Source organism: Tupaia chinensis, unplaced genomic scaffold (genome assembly GCF_000334495.1).
Source record: "Tupaia chinensis unplaced genomic scaffold, TupChi_1.0 Scaffold000242_1, whole genome shotgun sequence".
In the NCBI taxonomy this organism is placed as follows: Eukaryota; Metazoa; Chordata; class Mammalia; order Scandentia; family Tupaiidae; genus Tupaia; species Tupaia belangeri.
In genome coordinates, this window is record NW_006159720.1 from 52,381 (window position 1) to 66,749 (window position 14,369).

The 14,369-nt window shown below is 35.4% G+C and overlaps 1 protein-coding gene across 2 annotated transcripts; it reads left to right on the forward strand.

Moving 5' to 3' along the window:
• Positions 1-7,063: 7,063 nt before the first annotated feature.
• Positions 7,064-8,790, forward strand: LOC102477545 (olfactory receptor 8K3-like). 2 transcript variants are annotated; one of them, XM_027771962.1, is made up of 2 exons: positions 7,064-7,764; positions 8,550-8,790. In XM_027771962.1, the coding sequence occupies exons 1-2, from the start codon at positions 7,064-7,066 to the stop codon at positions 8,788-8,790; spliced, it is 942 nt and encodes a 313-aa protein (XP_027627763.1). The 2 variants fall into 2 exon arrangements, with proteins under 2 accessions (XP_027627763.1, XP_027627762.1); XM_027771961.1 differs by having other exon boundaries at positions 7,064-7,760; positions 8,543-8,790.
• Positions 8,791-14,369: the final 5,579 nt, after the last annotated feature.

The following is a 14,369-nucleotide window of genomic DNA, read 5'->3' on the forward strand; positions in this document are numbered from 1 at the left end:
GTCATATTGAAATAAAAAAGTGATTATTATGAACAACATTAGTTCTTTGTGGATTATCGTCAAATCCTAAAGCTCATGAATGTAGTAATGCACATGTTTTCTTAAGTTACTAAAACTTGATATTCTCTAAGAAGGAGTTGCCAAGCAGCACTTTCGTTAGACTCCAAATTAGGAAATGTTTATACTGATTTTTTATTAGTTACAAATGCCTCTTCCTTACAGTTTGTGTTTCTATACTGAGACAATAAGTGCATTTTTCATAATAAGATATAGAACCAGGGTTCATGAGCTTGTCAGCTGTGTTGCATGAGACAACTATAGATTTTTGCCCTAGCTTTGTAATTTAAAATAATTAATATGTGTACATATATTTGCCAATGCTAACTCACCCAACGTCTGCTAAGCCTGATGTATTTCTAGAGCTATTCACAATTTTCCCTACCTTTATCCTTCCTTCTTTGCCCAGTCCCCTTTTCCTTAGTAGCCCAGGGACTAGCAGATAGAGTAACAGGTTGCTAGACTCTTATGTAGTTAACTGTGGTTCGAGTCCCAGACCCAGACTCTTAAAACTCATATAAGGAGCACATGCATGCATGCCCAAGATCCTGAAAGGAGAATGGAGGAGAAGAGATTGTGGCATGCCCATCCCCTCAGGGGGCAAATTTCTTGCTTTCTGTCTCTCTGTCTCTCAGGTGGGCACACATGCCTTGTGGCAAAAACAAACAAACAAACAAACAAAAAACTCACTCTCTCTCTAAAAAAAAAAAAAAATTAAAATGTAGAGTAGGAGCACATTCTCCATTTGACTGACCCATTTATTTCAGTTGAGATTATTTACAAAATTTCGTATCATACCCAGTTAAGACTAGTGGTTACCAATTGCATAAGGGGGCATCTTTGCCCTTCAGGTGCATAACCCAATTTTTGATGTAGCTATGGATTTTGTGCTTCCATGAGCTAAGTCACCGACTTGTTATCACTTTTCCAGTTTCCTTCCAGTCAGTGATGGGGTAGTGATGGTGAAGAGGGGAAAAAGATATTAAAAGAACTCCAGGGATTCGTGAAATCACAATATAATGGATGGTAGGAGGAGAAGCTGACCAAACTGTCCACACTTTTTTGGACAATTCCTTTCTCTGGATATTAACTTTTTTTTTTTTTTTTAACTAACTTAAAGTAAGAGACTTTGTCTTTTTCCTCATTAAGTTATTGCCAATGAGTATTTATTTAATTTTCTGTACATATTTTGCTTACATTATGAGTAGATTTTTGGTTAAAGTAAATTTTATGGGCAGTTGCACTCTACCTAATTAATCTATATATTGTACTCTGATATTTTTGAAAATTCTGCTTTTGGGGCCAGCAGGTGGTATAGTGGATAAGACACTGTATTCTCAGATGGTTGACCTCTGGGACCACCTGATGGTGTAATGGTTATATCACTGGACTACTACATAGTCGACAACGGTTCGAGTACCACTCAGATCCAGCAACTTAAAACTCACACCATGCATGTGTGCATGTGTGCCCAAGATCCCAAGAAGAGAATGGAGGAGAAGGGATTGCTGCCTGGCTACCTGCCCTGGGCAGAGATTTCTCACTTCCTGTCTCTGTCTCTCTCTGTCTATCCAGTGAGTGCACACACCCTATAGAAAAATCTCTCAAAAACAAACAAATAAACAAACGAACAAAACAAAAACATAACAATCACCACAACAAAACACATGCTGGTCTTCTGTGCATGAGTGCCCAAAATCCTGGTAGAAGAATGGAGGAGAAGGGATTGCTGCCTGGCTACCTGCCCTGGGCAGAGATTTCTCACTTCCTGTCTCTGTCTCTTTGGTGAGTGCATATACCCTATAGCAAAAATCTCTCAAACAATAATAATTAAAAAAAAAAACTTCTGTTTATGTAGGGACATTCAGAGGGTCTATTTATTAAGCTACAAGAGTTTGAATTTTTATTTTTTTTTGACATTGAGTTCTTAATCAATCTATATCACATTATATAGGTTAACTGAACATGTACCTTCTTCATCTATGGGGTTCAGTAATCTCTTAGGCTCCATTTTAGACCTTTTTAACAGATTGTCCATACATGTCATGCTGGTCATTCACATAGTCCTGCACAATCATGGTCTTTCTTATTTTTTTTCTGTTTTCTTTTTCTTTTCAGTAACTTGGTATGTTTGTCCATTCTTGTGCGAATGTGATTTTATCTCCAAAACTCTAGTTTTATACTTCTTAACTTCTGATAATGCATGTATCTGCTAACAATTATGAGTGTCTGGCTCTTTTATTTATCATTGGGATTTTCTATATACATATCAGTGTCAAATTCCACAAAATCTCTTAGTAACATTTTGATTGCAAAGATACAGAGTGAATAGATAATTATTTTTCAAATTAATTCTATTTATTTGTAGTATTTAATTTGTTAAAGGGCATGTGCATTTACCAGAGAGATGGAGAGACAGAGAGAAAGAGAAGGAAAGTGAGAAAGCAAGCTGCCAGATTCAGGACTTGTGCCTGATCAGATATGTGAGAGTTCAGCACTTTAACCACCGCGCCACCTGCTGGCCTCTAAATTATCAGTTTTATTTTATATACATATATACATACATAAATTTTTTTTTTTGAGAGGTTTTTGCTATAAGGCACATGTACTTGCTAGGAAGACATAGAGAGACAGAAAGCAAGAAATCAACCCCCAAGGAGGATGGTCATGCCACAATCCCTTATTCTCCATTCTCCTCTTGGGATCTTGGGCACACACGCACACATGCCCAGTGTGAGTTTAAGCCATCAAGTCTGGGACTCAAACCGTAGTCAACTACATGGGAGTCCAGCAACATAGTCATTATGCCAACTGCTGGTACCTAGATGATTAGTTTTAAACACTGAGCAGTAGGAATGTAGGAATGTAGTATTTCAATGAATTTATTTAGGATCTCTATAATTTTCAATAACATTTTCATTTTTTTCATTGATGAGTAGGTGCAGTCTAGAATTTTAAAAATATATATATATATTTTTTTTCTTAATAGAGCATGTGAGAGGAAGAGCAAGAGACCTGGAGAGAGAGAGAAATGAGTGATAGAGATGAGCCTTCTTCACAAGGCTTGGTAATTCTGCAACTGGTTTCCTCCAGTCCTCTGGCCCATCACATCCTGGCACGCTCATGCATGGTATAAGTATATAAACCTCAGTAGCCATGTGATATTCAGTTTCCCTTGAAGATCGAATCACTGCTATACCACGAGGCTGGTCCTCGGTCTAGAATTTATAATATATTTTATCAGAGCCTAAAATTTCCCTTTTATTATGGACCAGTAGGTGTCACAGTGGTTAGGACCCTGGACTACCACATGCCTGATCTTGGTTCAAGTCCCAGACCTGGTAGCTTGAAAATCAAGCCAGACACATGTGCTTGCCCAAAATTTCAGGAGGAGAATGGAGAGGGAGGAGAAGGGATTACAGCATGGCCATTCCCTTTGAGGAGAATGATTTCTCACATTCTTCTGACTGTCTCTATCTGTCTCTCTCTGGCAAGCACATGCATCCTATGGCAAAAACCCTAAGGAAAGAAAATTCTCTTTTATTATAAATATTTACTGTTTTGGGGCATTCTTAATGATGTTATTTCTTCATCTGTTCAAATATCCATTGTGTTACTAAGTTTACCTTGATAATATTATTAATTATATTTACATTATCAAAAGTTAAATTCCTTAATGAACTTGAGGTTAACTCTACTTGGAGTGTATTATAATTTTAATTTATTTCTAAAATTAATATCTAGATATGTTAATATTGTTCAGGATTTATATATCTATGTAAGTAAAATGATGTTTATGAGTTGCCATGTGGGCCTCACTTTTATACGCTGTGGAAGTGTTTATGTGTAACATATGTGCTTGTTTTCCTTGAATGATTGGAAGTAACTCCTTTTAAAATAATCTGAAGGGAAAACAAGTTGGGAAAATAGAGGGAAAGAAAATGCAAAGTTAATTGCAAATGTTTATTCAAAATGCTTGATTATACATGATGAAAATGAAAAAAAGTTTTAAGAATAGGATTCAAGGGAACCAGCAGATGTTGTAATGGTTACGTCACTGGACTCTCACGTAGCTGACTACAGTTCAAGTCCCAGACCTACTGTCAACTTATGCCGGGCATGTGTGCATGCATATCCAAACTCCAAGAAGAGAAAAGAAGAGAAGGGATTGTGGCATGGCTATCCCCATGCCACCCTAGGGGTTGATTTCTTGCTTTCTATCTCTGTCTCTCCCTGTTTCCAGTGAGTGCATGAGCGCTATAGCAAAAATTTCTCTAAAAAAAAAAAAAGAATAGGATTGAAAATTTTAAAGCCAGGGCCAGCAAGTGGCATGGTGGTTAAGACACCGGACTCCCACATGGCTGACCTAGTTCAAGTCCCGGATCTGGTAGCTTATTTTCTCACTTTCTCTTTTTCTCTCTCTCACTCTCTCTCTCTCTAGTCAAAATTTAAAAACTAATAATGAATTCATTAAATTAAATAAGTAATTCTTTAAAAAAAATGTAAAGCCATTTATACACTGTTAAGATGTACAATGAATGGGGCCTATTGGGTGTTATAATGGTTAAGGCACTGGACTCCCATGTGACAGACCATTGTTCGAGTCCTGGACTCAGAGGCTTGAAACCCACATCAAACACATGTGTGCCCATGCCCAAAAGCCCAAGAGGAGAAGGGATTGTAGCATGACCATCCTTCTTTGGGTGTGATTTCTCACTTTCTGTCTGTCTGGTGAGTACCCGCACCCTGTAGCAAAAATTCGTCTAAAAAAAAAAAAAAAAAAGATGTACACAAATAATTGTAAAAACAATTAATTATAAAAATAAAACTATGGTAAATCTACATCATTCTTCTCAATGCCATGCCCAGTTGTCTTTACTGAATCAAATAACTTTTTGTCTTATTTACATTTCAAATTTTAGTACTTTGTATTATTCATCTATCACCTGGCTCCTCTTGCTCCCTATTACCTGCTTTTTCATTTATCATCCTATGTTATAAAATATTATTTGCCTACCCCTGAGAAAATCAAAATAACATGCCCTGTTTTATAGTGATATTTCTTATTTTGCTGTGGGATTAGTATATTGGTAGTAATTTTCATGAAATTTTAGATGACGAATTCAAAAATACATTTCAATACTTTGTTTTAATAATTATTTTTATTATTTTAACTTTATTTATTTATTTATTTATTTTAATTTGACCAGAGTGGGGCAGACTGTGAGAGAGACAGTGAGCAAGATAGAGAGACAAAGTGAGAGAAAGCGAGAAGGCAAATCACTAGGTCTGGGACTTGAACTGTGGTCAGCCATGTGGCAGTCCAGTGTCTTCAACTACCATACTACTTCCCAGCCTCATTTCAATAAGTTTTTAATCTTAAAATGTACTAGACAAAATATAACTGCAGCATGAAATATATGATTTCAAAGATACTACTGAGACCAGCCAAATACTGAAATCACTGCTAGTAATTCGTTCTCACACAGAATACATTAGAGATTAAGAATTTGGTTGATATATTAATTTATTGCAGGGATAAAATCAGAAAGATTACACTGAGAAGCTCTGGAGTATTTTTGTGGGAGTTTATGTGTTATATAGAGTTTATATGTTATGGTGGGGATTACTGCAGTCCCACTCACTTATTTTCAGTCATTATAAAATACCATTGAACAATGTTTAAAGCACAGTCTCTGGAACAGTTGGTAGTACACCAGGCAGCAGTGCTAGGAGACACATGTGGTTGTATGGCTCTCATGCCCAGGAACCTGAAACAACCTCGCACGCCACTCAGATTCTGAGAGCTGCAGTACTGGGCAAGCTCATCACAGTCGTGCAGACCCTTTTGGAGGTCTCTCTCCCGCTTTGTTTCTCTCTGCCCATGAGTACACACATGCTCGCTGTATCTATCTATCATCTATCTATCTATATCTATATCTATATATATGAAAACCCACAAAGGTATGCACTAAAGAAAGAATGCAGCTCTTTCTAAAATTGCCAGAAGGCATGTGGGTTCACCAGAGAGAGAGAGAGAGAGAGTAAATTAGAGGTAAGTCACATCCCACTGGGGCGCAGTCATGATGTTATCCTGTCTCCATTTTAGCATCCTGTTGAGATTCTGGATATACTGGCATGTATGTCCAGCATGTTCTTCAAGTTGCTATGGCCAGAACTTGACCCACAGTTGTCCATATGAGATCTGGCTCTCTTAATCACCATGCCATGGAGCTGGCCAAAGAACACATTTTTAAAAGATCAATAGAATGATGGAATGAAAATACTATTTATGTATATGGATATGTGGAGTTATAATGAGAAGTAGTAAATCAAAGTCTATTAATTGAGTTAATAATGGTTTTCTTTGGAAACTGGGACAGAAATTGCAAAAGTGAGAAGCAGAAAGCTATTCTAAATATTTGATATACTTCAACAAGTTACACGTGTTTTTAATTTGTTAAAGGTTCCATGTTCGAGAGAGAGTGAGAGAGAGGAGAAAAAGAAAAAGAAAATCCTATGTGAAGGGATGGCCACAATGCAATTGCTTTTTTTTTATTTATCTTTAAAAGATTTTGAATCCTCATGTACATGCACCAGGTGGAATTTTAAGTGATTTGAGTCTAGAACTCAAACTGCACAGTCAGCCAAGTGGAATCAAGCCATCTTAACCACCATCCACCAACTGGTCTCAATTACGTGTATTTTAATTGAAAAATATCTTTGAAAGAAAGATCAGGCCAAACTTTTGCTAGTTATATACTGTTAACAATCATGATATCATTCTATATAGCTTGAATAATAATTAGTATATAAAAATAAAATAGCTACTCTGAATCTTATGCCGTAATGATCTTGGTTCAATGATGGAAATGTGTTTCATTTTAATTATTCACCTAAGAAAATGTTACACATCATGGTTTAAATACTAATTTTTTAACAGGTGATCTCTCCTGAAGCTCAATGACTTGGTGATTCTTTTCACTGTGGTTCCTTAATGGCCTGGATGGAAGAACAAAACAAAACTGTGCTGAATGAATTCCTACTGATGGGACTCACAGACCGTCCTGAGCTGCAGGCTCCCTTCTTCGTATTGTTCTTTCTGGTCTATGCAACATCAGCGGTGGGCAATGTGGGCATGATCATCCTCACTATGACTGATGACAAACTACAGACCCCCATGTACTTTTTTCTCAGACATCTGGCTTTCATTGACCTTGGCTATTCAACAGCTGTGGGACCCAAAATGTTAGTACATTTTGTAGCTAATGAAAATACAATCCCCTATAATTGGTGTGCTGCACAGCTAACATTCTTCATCTTTTTCATTATTAGCGAACTTTTTATTCTCTCTGCAATGGCCTATGACCGCTATGTGGCCATCTGTAACCCTCTGCTCTACACAGTTGTCATGTCACGAAGAGTATGTTGGGTGCTGGTGGCAATCCCCTATCTCTACAGTGCTGTTGTCTCTCTAATAACCACCATCAAAATTTTTATTTCATCTTTCTGTGGCTATAATGTCATTAGTCATTTCTACTGTGACAGTCTTCCCTTGTTAACTTTACTATGTTCTAGCACACTTGAAATCGAGTTATTCGTATTGATCTGTTCCACATTTAATTTGGTTTCATCTCTTTTTATAGTTCTTATATCCTACATTCTGATTCTTGTGGCCATCCTCAGGATGAATTCAGCAGAGGGTAGGCGGAAGGCCTTCTCTACATGTGGATCTCACCTGACAGTGGTAGTTGTACTATATGGAACTCTATCCTTCATGTATATGCAGCCTAAGTCTAGTCACTCCTTTGATGCAGATAAAATGGCTTCTGTGTTTTACACTCTAGTCATACCCATGCTGAATCCCATCATCTACAGCTGTTCTTTCTGGTCTATGCAACATCAGCGGTGGGCAATGTGGGCATGATCATCCTCACTATGACTGATGACAAACTACAGACCCCCATGTACTTTTTTCTCAGACATCTGGCTTTCATTGACCTTGGCTATTCAACAGCTGTGGGACCCAAAATGTTAGTACATTTTGTAGCTAATGAAAATACAATCCCCTATAATTGGTGTGCTGCACAGCTAACATTCTTCATCTTTTTCATTATTAGCGAACTTTTTATTCTCTCTGCAATGGCCTATGACCGCTATGTGGCCATCTGTAACCCTCTGCTCTACACAGTTGTCATGTCACGAAGAGTATGTTGGGTGCTGGTGGCAATCCCCTATCTCTACAGTGCTGTTGTCTCTCTAATAACCACCATCAAAATTTTTATTTCATCTTTCTGTGGCTATAATGTCATTAGTCATTTCTACTGTGACAGTCTTCCCTTGTTAACTTTACTATGTTCTAGCACACTTGAAATCGAGTTATTCGTATTGATCTGTTCCACATTTAATTTGGTTTCATCTCTTTTTATAGTTCTTATATCCTACATTCTGATTCTTGTGGCCATCCTCAGGATGAATTCAGCAGAGGGTAGGCGGAAGGCCTTCTCTACATGTGGATCTCACCTGACAGTGGTAGTTGTACTATATGGAACTCTATCCTTCATGTATATGCAGCCTAAGTCTAGTCACTCCTTTGATGCAGATAAAATGGCTTCTGTGTTTTACACTCTAGTCATACCCATGCTGAATCCCATCATCTACAGCTTGAGGAACAAAGAGGTAAAAGGTGCCTTGCAGAGGATATGGAAAAATGTGCGCAAACTTCCTGTTTAACTTGTGGGACACAGATATGGTTTATTACCTGTTGATAATCACGTGTGTAGTATTCTCAACCAGGGTGGACTGAGGTGTATATCACGCTGGGTAAAGTCTCTTTACAATCTAAATGATGTACAGCAATTGAATATATAAATAATAATAATCATAATCAAAATAAAATTTAAAAATTTCAATGTTGAAAGTAAACACAGTAAGATTGTGGACAACTTTTTATATATGGGTTAAGTCACCAGAAAACACTAATGCGTGAAGGCAAGGGAAACGAGAGATGTCTTCCTTGATTTCAACATCTGAATTCTGAGTATTAGTTATCCTTTCTGTATCTATTTCATTTGTCCTTAATTTCATTGTATGTGCCTCAAGTCTGCATTATTGTGTTAAGATCTCCAAGTAGGTATGTTACACTTTCAAGGAAGCCTTTTCCTATGCATTTTCATCAGATTTTCTTTATCAAAGACATGACTAGATCTTAAATTTTAATTGCCTACAGAAAGGGAATAAGCATCCAAGTGACTGACTTACAGACACTTCAATTCTGTTTCCCTTGTGGTGATATGAAATCTTAGATTTCTGTAAAATTGTGGTATCTGTCTAGCTAATGTGTGTGTGTATCTGTTGTAAATGTACCAATACACCACACCCCTAGATTGGAAGACAAATGTCATGTAAAAGTTTCAGTTTCTCTTAAATTTTTCTATATATTTAATAAAGTAGTTGTCAGAATACAAACAGCAATTCTTTTAATACTCAGGATGATTTCAAAGTTTATGTTAAAATGCAAGGTATCTAGCATAGCCTAGGCAATATTGAGAAGAAAAAAAAAAATCTTGAGGGCATTGAATAACACATATCAGTACTTTTTTAAAAATGTATTTCTTTTTTGAGAGGTTTTTGCTATAGGGCACGTGCACTTGCCGGAAATGCGGAGAGAGACAGAGAGACAGAAAGCATGATATTACCCCCCAGGAGGATGGCCATGCTGTAATCCCTTCTCCATTCTTCTCAAGATCTTGGACATGCACACAGATGCACCCAGCGTGAGTTTAAGCCACTAAGTCTGGTACTCGAACCGCGGTCGACAACATGGGAGTCCAGCGACATAGACATTATGCCAACTCCTGGTCCTGAGTACTTTAATTAAAGGTATATTATTTTAAAATTGTGTCATTGTTGTATGTATGGACAAATTGAGCAGTAAAATAAATAGAAAGAAGTGTAGAAACAGACTTTTATGTGAAATTTAACTTGACTTAAATCTGTCTTTTTTGTAGTTTAGTGAAGAAATTATAAGCTAAGTAAATGGACCCATTTCAATTAAATTTTCTTTGTAAAACAGTGAACCTTAGTCATTTACTTCCTCTGTATACAAAAATCAATTGATTGTAAGTAAGTATGTGAGAAAGTGCATGTTAAATGGTCTATTTAGCGTCCCATAATGTGTATATATATCAAAACATCATGTTATACATCATAAATATATACATTGTTTTGAACAACAATTCAAAGTGCTGCTGTGGAGAAATGATTGTATCATTTATTTACCTTGCTTGATGGATGTAAATTGCTCCAAAAACTGAAAAAATCATTTATAAATTATTTTCATAAAGGAAATCCATTCAGATAACCCTAGTCTGGCTATCTAATCTGATGTCAGTCAGCCAACTCGTTCTCCCTTCTTGAGAGTTTGCTTTTCTTTGCTTAGCCAAATAAAGTTTCCATACTATTTATCTGCTGATGTCTATCTTCTATTCTTTGTCAGTGACCAAGAATAGAGAATCACAATCTTCCTGTAACAACATCAGTCCAAAAAATAGACTCAAATAGAAATTCAGGTATACATTCATCAAAATGTGAGCTAGAAAGTCTGTAGTACTGCTATGAATAAAACCTCCAATGGAATCGATCCTAATATTTAAAAATAGAATAACAGATAACTAATTTTGGTGTATTTATAATATTGAATCATACACAGTAATGGCAATGAACAATCTAGAACTAGTCATAATAATACATTAAATGACAATACTCAGCCAGAAAAAGGTAACATGTATATATGATTTCATTCAGAAAAAGCAACCAATATAGATGAAAATAAGAAGTCAGAATGGTGATAATATACTTTTGTGTATTTGGGGATAGCAGTTCATGGTAGAAAGAATGAAAAAAATCTTTTGGGGTCTTGATGTTTTATATTGTTGCTGCTGTTTACTCTGGATTCCAGTTACATAAATACGGTAAGTTTGAACACTTTTATGCATGTTGTTTGCATTTGTTTATATGTATTTTCTATTTCAATAACAAATGCAAAGCACTACAAAATAAGTGGAAATCAGCTACATATATCAACATTCTTCATGTGAATTTGTGAAAAACTGCAATACCTAGAAAGCCATAAAAAGTCACCGTAATTTAAAAGGACTACAAAGATATACAAGAAAAGCAAACAAACCAAGCAAAAATTGAAACAAGACAACCACCAAAAAAAAGAACCATGTCCTGCAATAACAATGTTTTGATTTTGTATCTCCGGAACTCAACCACAAGCACCTCTGGAAAGTCGGCTAACACGACTTTTCTTGGGTAGGAGTATAAAGGTGCTCTGTGTAATTAGCAGATATCCATCCACTGGCTTTTTTGAAGCTTTCAAATGCTTCAGGTGTAATTTACAAATTGCATCCCTTATCCTCAGGGAGAGTCTCAAAGGATGAAAGAAGCCCATAAATTGTTCTTAGTGGGTTATGTTAGGAATACACAGGGTGCACCGAGATTCCTCATTAGAGGTGAGTAGACTGCCTGTTCCTGTAACTACTCCTCAGAATTCTAGCAACTACCACCTGATCTAGGCAATTCAATCACAGCATAACAATTGGAATTGACACTGAGGGTTTTAGGCTTGTACAATATTATAACCATCTTTGTTACTAAACATATACTTCCGTATAATTCACTGATGTTCTTTGAATAGCAAAAACAAAAGCCAAAAACATAGAGTCAACATCTAAAAAGAGAGCTAATAATTATTAGGAAATTCTACCCCTATGTTCCTAAGAGCTTTATAATTATTTTCTTTCACTTAGATTCTCAATAAAATTCACAAATAAGATATCATTATTTGTTGTTTATCAGATTTGTCTCAAAATTTTAACCTCGAACAACAGATTTCTATAGAATTTTACATTATGCTCTAAATTAAAGGGCGTATATAAATATTTTATGATTCTTGCATTCTCTATTCCATATATGTCATATGTATTTCATATTTTCCCAGTTTACCAATGATACTGAAGAAATCAATATCATTTTCAAGGCATTACTTTTAATTGGTGGTAAGACCAAACTGAATTACTAATGTATCTGGGCCAGCCAGTGGTATGGTCATTAAGGTTGCTGGATCCCACATGGCTGACAATGGTGTCAGTCCTGGACCTGGTAGCTTTAGACACTCTGGGGTGAATGCCCAAAGTCCTGAAAGAAAAACTGGAAAAGGGGTTGTAACATGCCCCTTTTCCATGAGGGGTGCTTTCTCACTTTCCCTTTCTCTGTCTGTTTCTCTCCAGCAAATACACATGCCCTTTGGTAGAGTAAAAAAAAAATAATAACAATAAGGCATCTATTATACTATATATGATGCCTCATTCACTTTATAATGTCATATTAGAAAGAAGATAGGTCTCTTCCCTTACCTGCCTGACTCAGAGGAATCCTTAAAATGTGATAAAATTGTGCCCTGAATAACTAACTGTAAATCTAACAAATATAATAAAAATATTTTAGAAAATTAATAAAGCCAAATAATATTTAAACCTTCACAAATAGATGCTTAACTAAAAGCAGTTCTTCCAAAAACACAAAGCAGGTTTGTGTATTTTGTTTAAATGAAGATTTCATTAGTGACTATAAAATTATTTTTTTCATTCATCAATTATTTTGATGTTTAAATGACTGCAAATGAATATTTTTATCTCTTTATACTACAGTTGTGGCCAACTCTGTGTTTTAGTGTTGAAAGCCATATTTGGCAGAGGATAAGGAAGTGACAGGACTGGGGGATGAGCTCATTTCTCTAACCTCTCAACTTGGACTAATTTCATAATTAGGTTTCAATGCTAAGGTCTGCCTATTGTTTTTTAATAAGTTTTTTGAGTCCAATAAAATGAAAATATATTTTTATTGAAAGACAAAAAGCATATTTAAAAGGTCAGAACCCGATCATCCTCAATAATCGTATAAAGATGGAAATATAAACAGAAACGTGAAAAAGAGTCATTCTTTATATACAACTATAAAGATAAATAGCTCGTGTTTTTCTTTTCTGACAAATAGAGAAACTAGCAATTACTTCCATGAGTTAAGAGAAAAAAAACCCACCTGTTTCAACCTCTTATTTATGTAGTCAGATATTATTAATGCTACTTTGTAAGTTCATTTATTTTTTATTCCATGAGTAAGAAACAGTGAGATAGAAAGACAAGGTCATGGTCCACTCTCAGCTCTAGCCATCCTCAGATCGTGGGTATATTGAAGGAAGTATGGACAGGACCTGGAATCTTCCCCTGTAGGTCAGCCTCACAGAATAATGCGGTTATTTTTCCCACTGTACCACAATCCAGTCCCCTGATTTATGCTCTTTTTCATACCTGCTGATATGTATATCTAAATATGTTGTCTCTTAGAAATTGATTTAGGGTTCCTAAATAAGCCAATGTTTTGGTAGAGACCAGGAAAGTATATTAGAAGTCATCGCTGATGTGAGATAATCATAGGTTAGTTATTTTTTCATAGGTTTCTTATAGAACTGATGTATTTTTTTTTTGCTGATTCAATCAAATCCCTATTCCATACTACATTCATTACCATAATTTCACAATGATTATAAACTTCCATTTTACTAGATGAGTGAAAAATGAATTAGTTCTGAAAAAAATATTTGATTTTTGCATTAACCAAAGAAATAATGAACTATAATATATAATCACATTAAATGTTTAATATTTTTAAAAATCTAATTAAAATAGTAATTACTAGAGATCATAATATTCAGTGACCAAGTGCTGTAACAATGAATTTAAACAAAAAGTTCATGATGTGAAAGGATTTTTATTATGGTAAAATAAGAATAAAATTAAGTTCAAAAGTTACCAGATATAGTGTGTGTGGAAGAGGAGGGTCTGAGGAAGGACATCTGGGGGAGGGACAGGGAGGCAAAGCATTAATGACACAAAGAGGTGTGGTATTATCTGTTGAAGATATTTTGTAGTTTTATCAACAGTACTAGGGAGAAATGTTCACCTGTTGAAATATCTATTTTGTAAGACGAATAATGTGATTGAATGTATGGAAGAAAATAAAACGAAAAATTTTTTTTTTAATTTTAAAAAGTTAAAAAAAAAGAAAAAAAATATTTTTTTTTACTACTATTACTACTAAAATAAAAAATAAATATTAAAAAAAATTAGCCAAAAGATATAGTGGAAAATTCCCCTACTCTCTTTTATCTTCAGAACTTACCTACCACTCTTGATCATTTCTGTATTTTAAAACAACTACTATCGATCACATAAATCATTGAGGTT

Excerpts from the sequence above, each read along its gene's own strand:
- LOC102477545 (XM_027771961.1), top strand. The coding sequence starts at position 7,064 with ATGGAAGAACAAAACAAAACTGTGCTGAATGAATTCCTACTGATGGGA. Across the intron at positions 7,761-8,542 it reads CAGGATGAATTCAGCAGAGG|AGGGTAGGCGGAAGGCCTTC; the intron begins GTAGGCGGAAGG and ends TGAATTCAGCAG.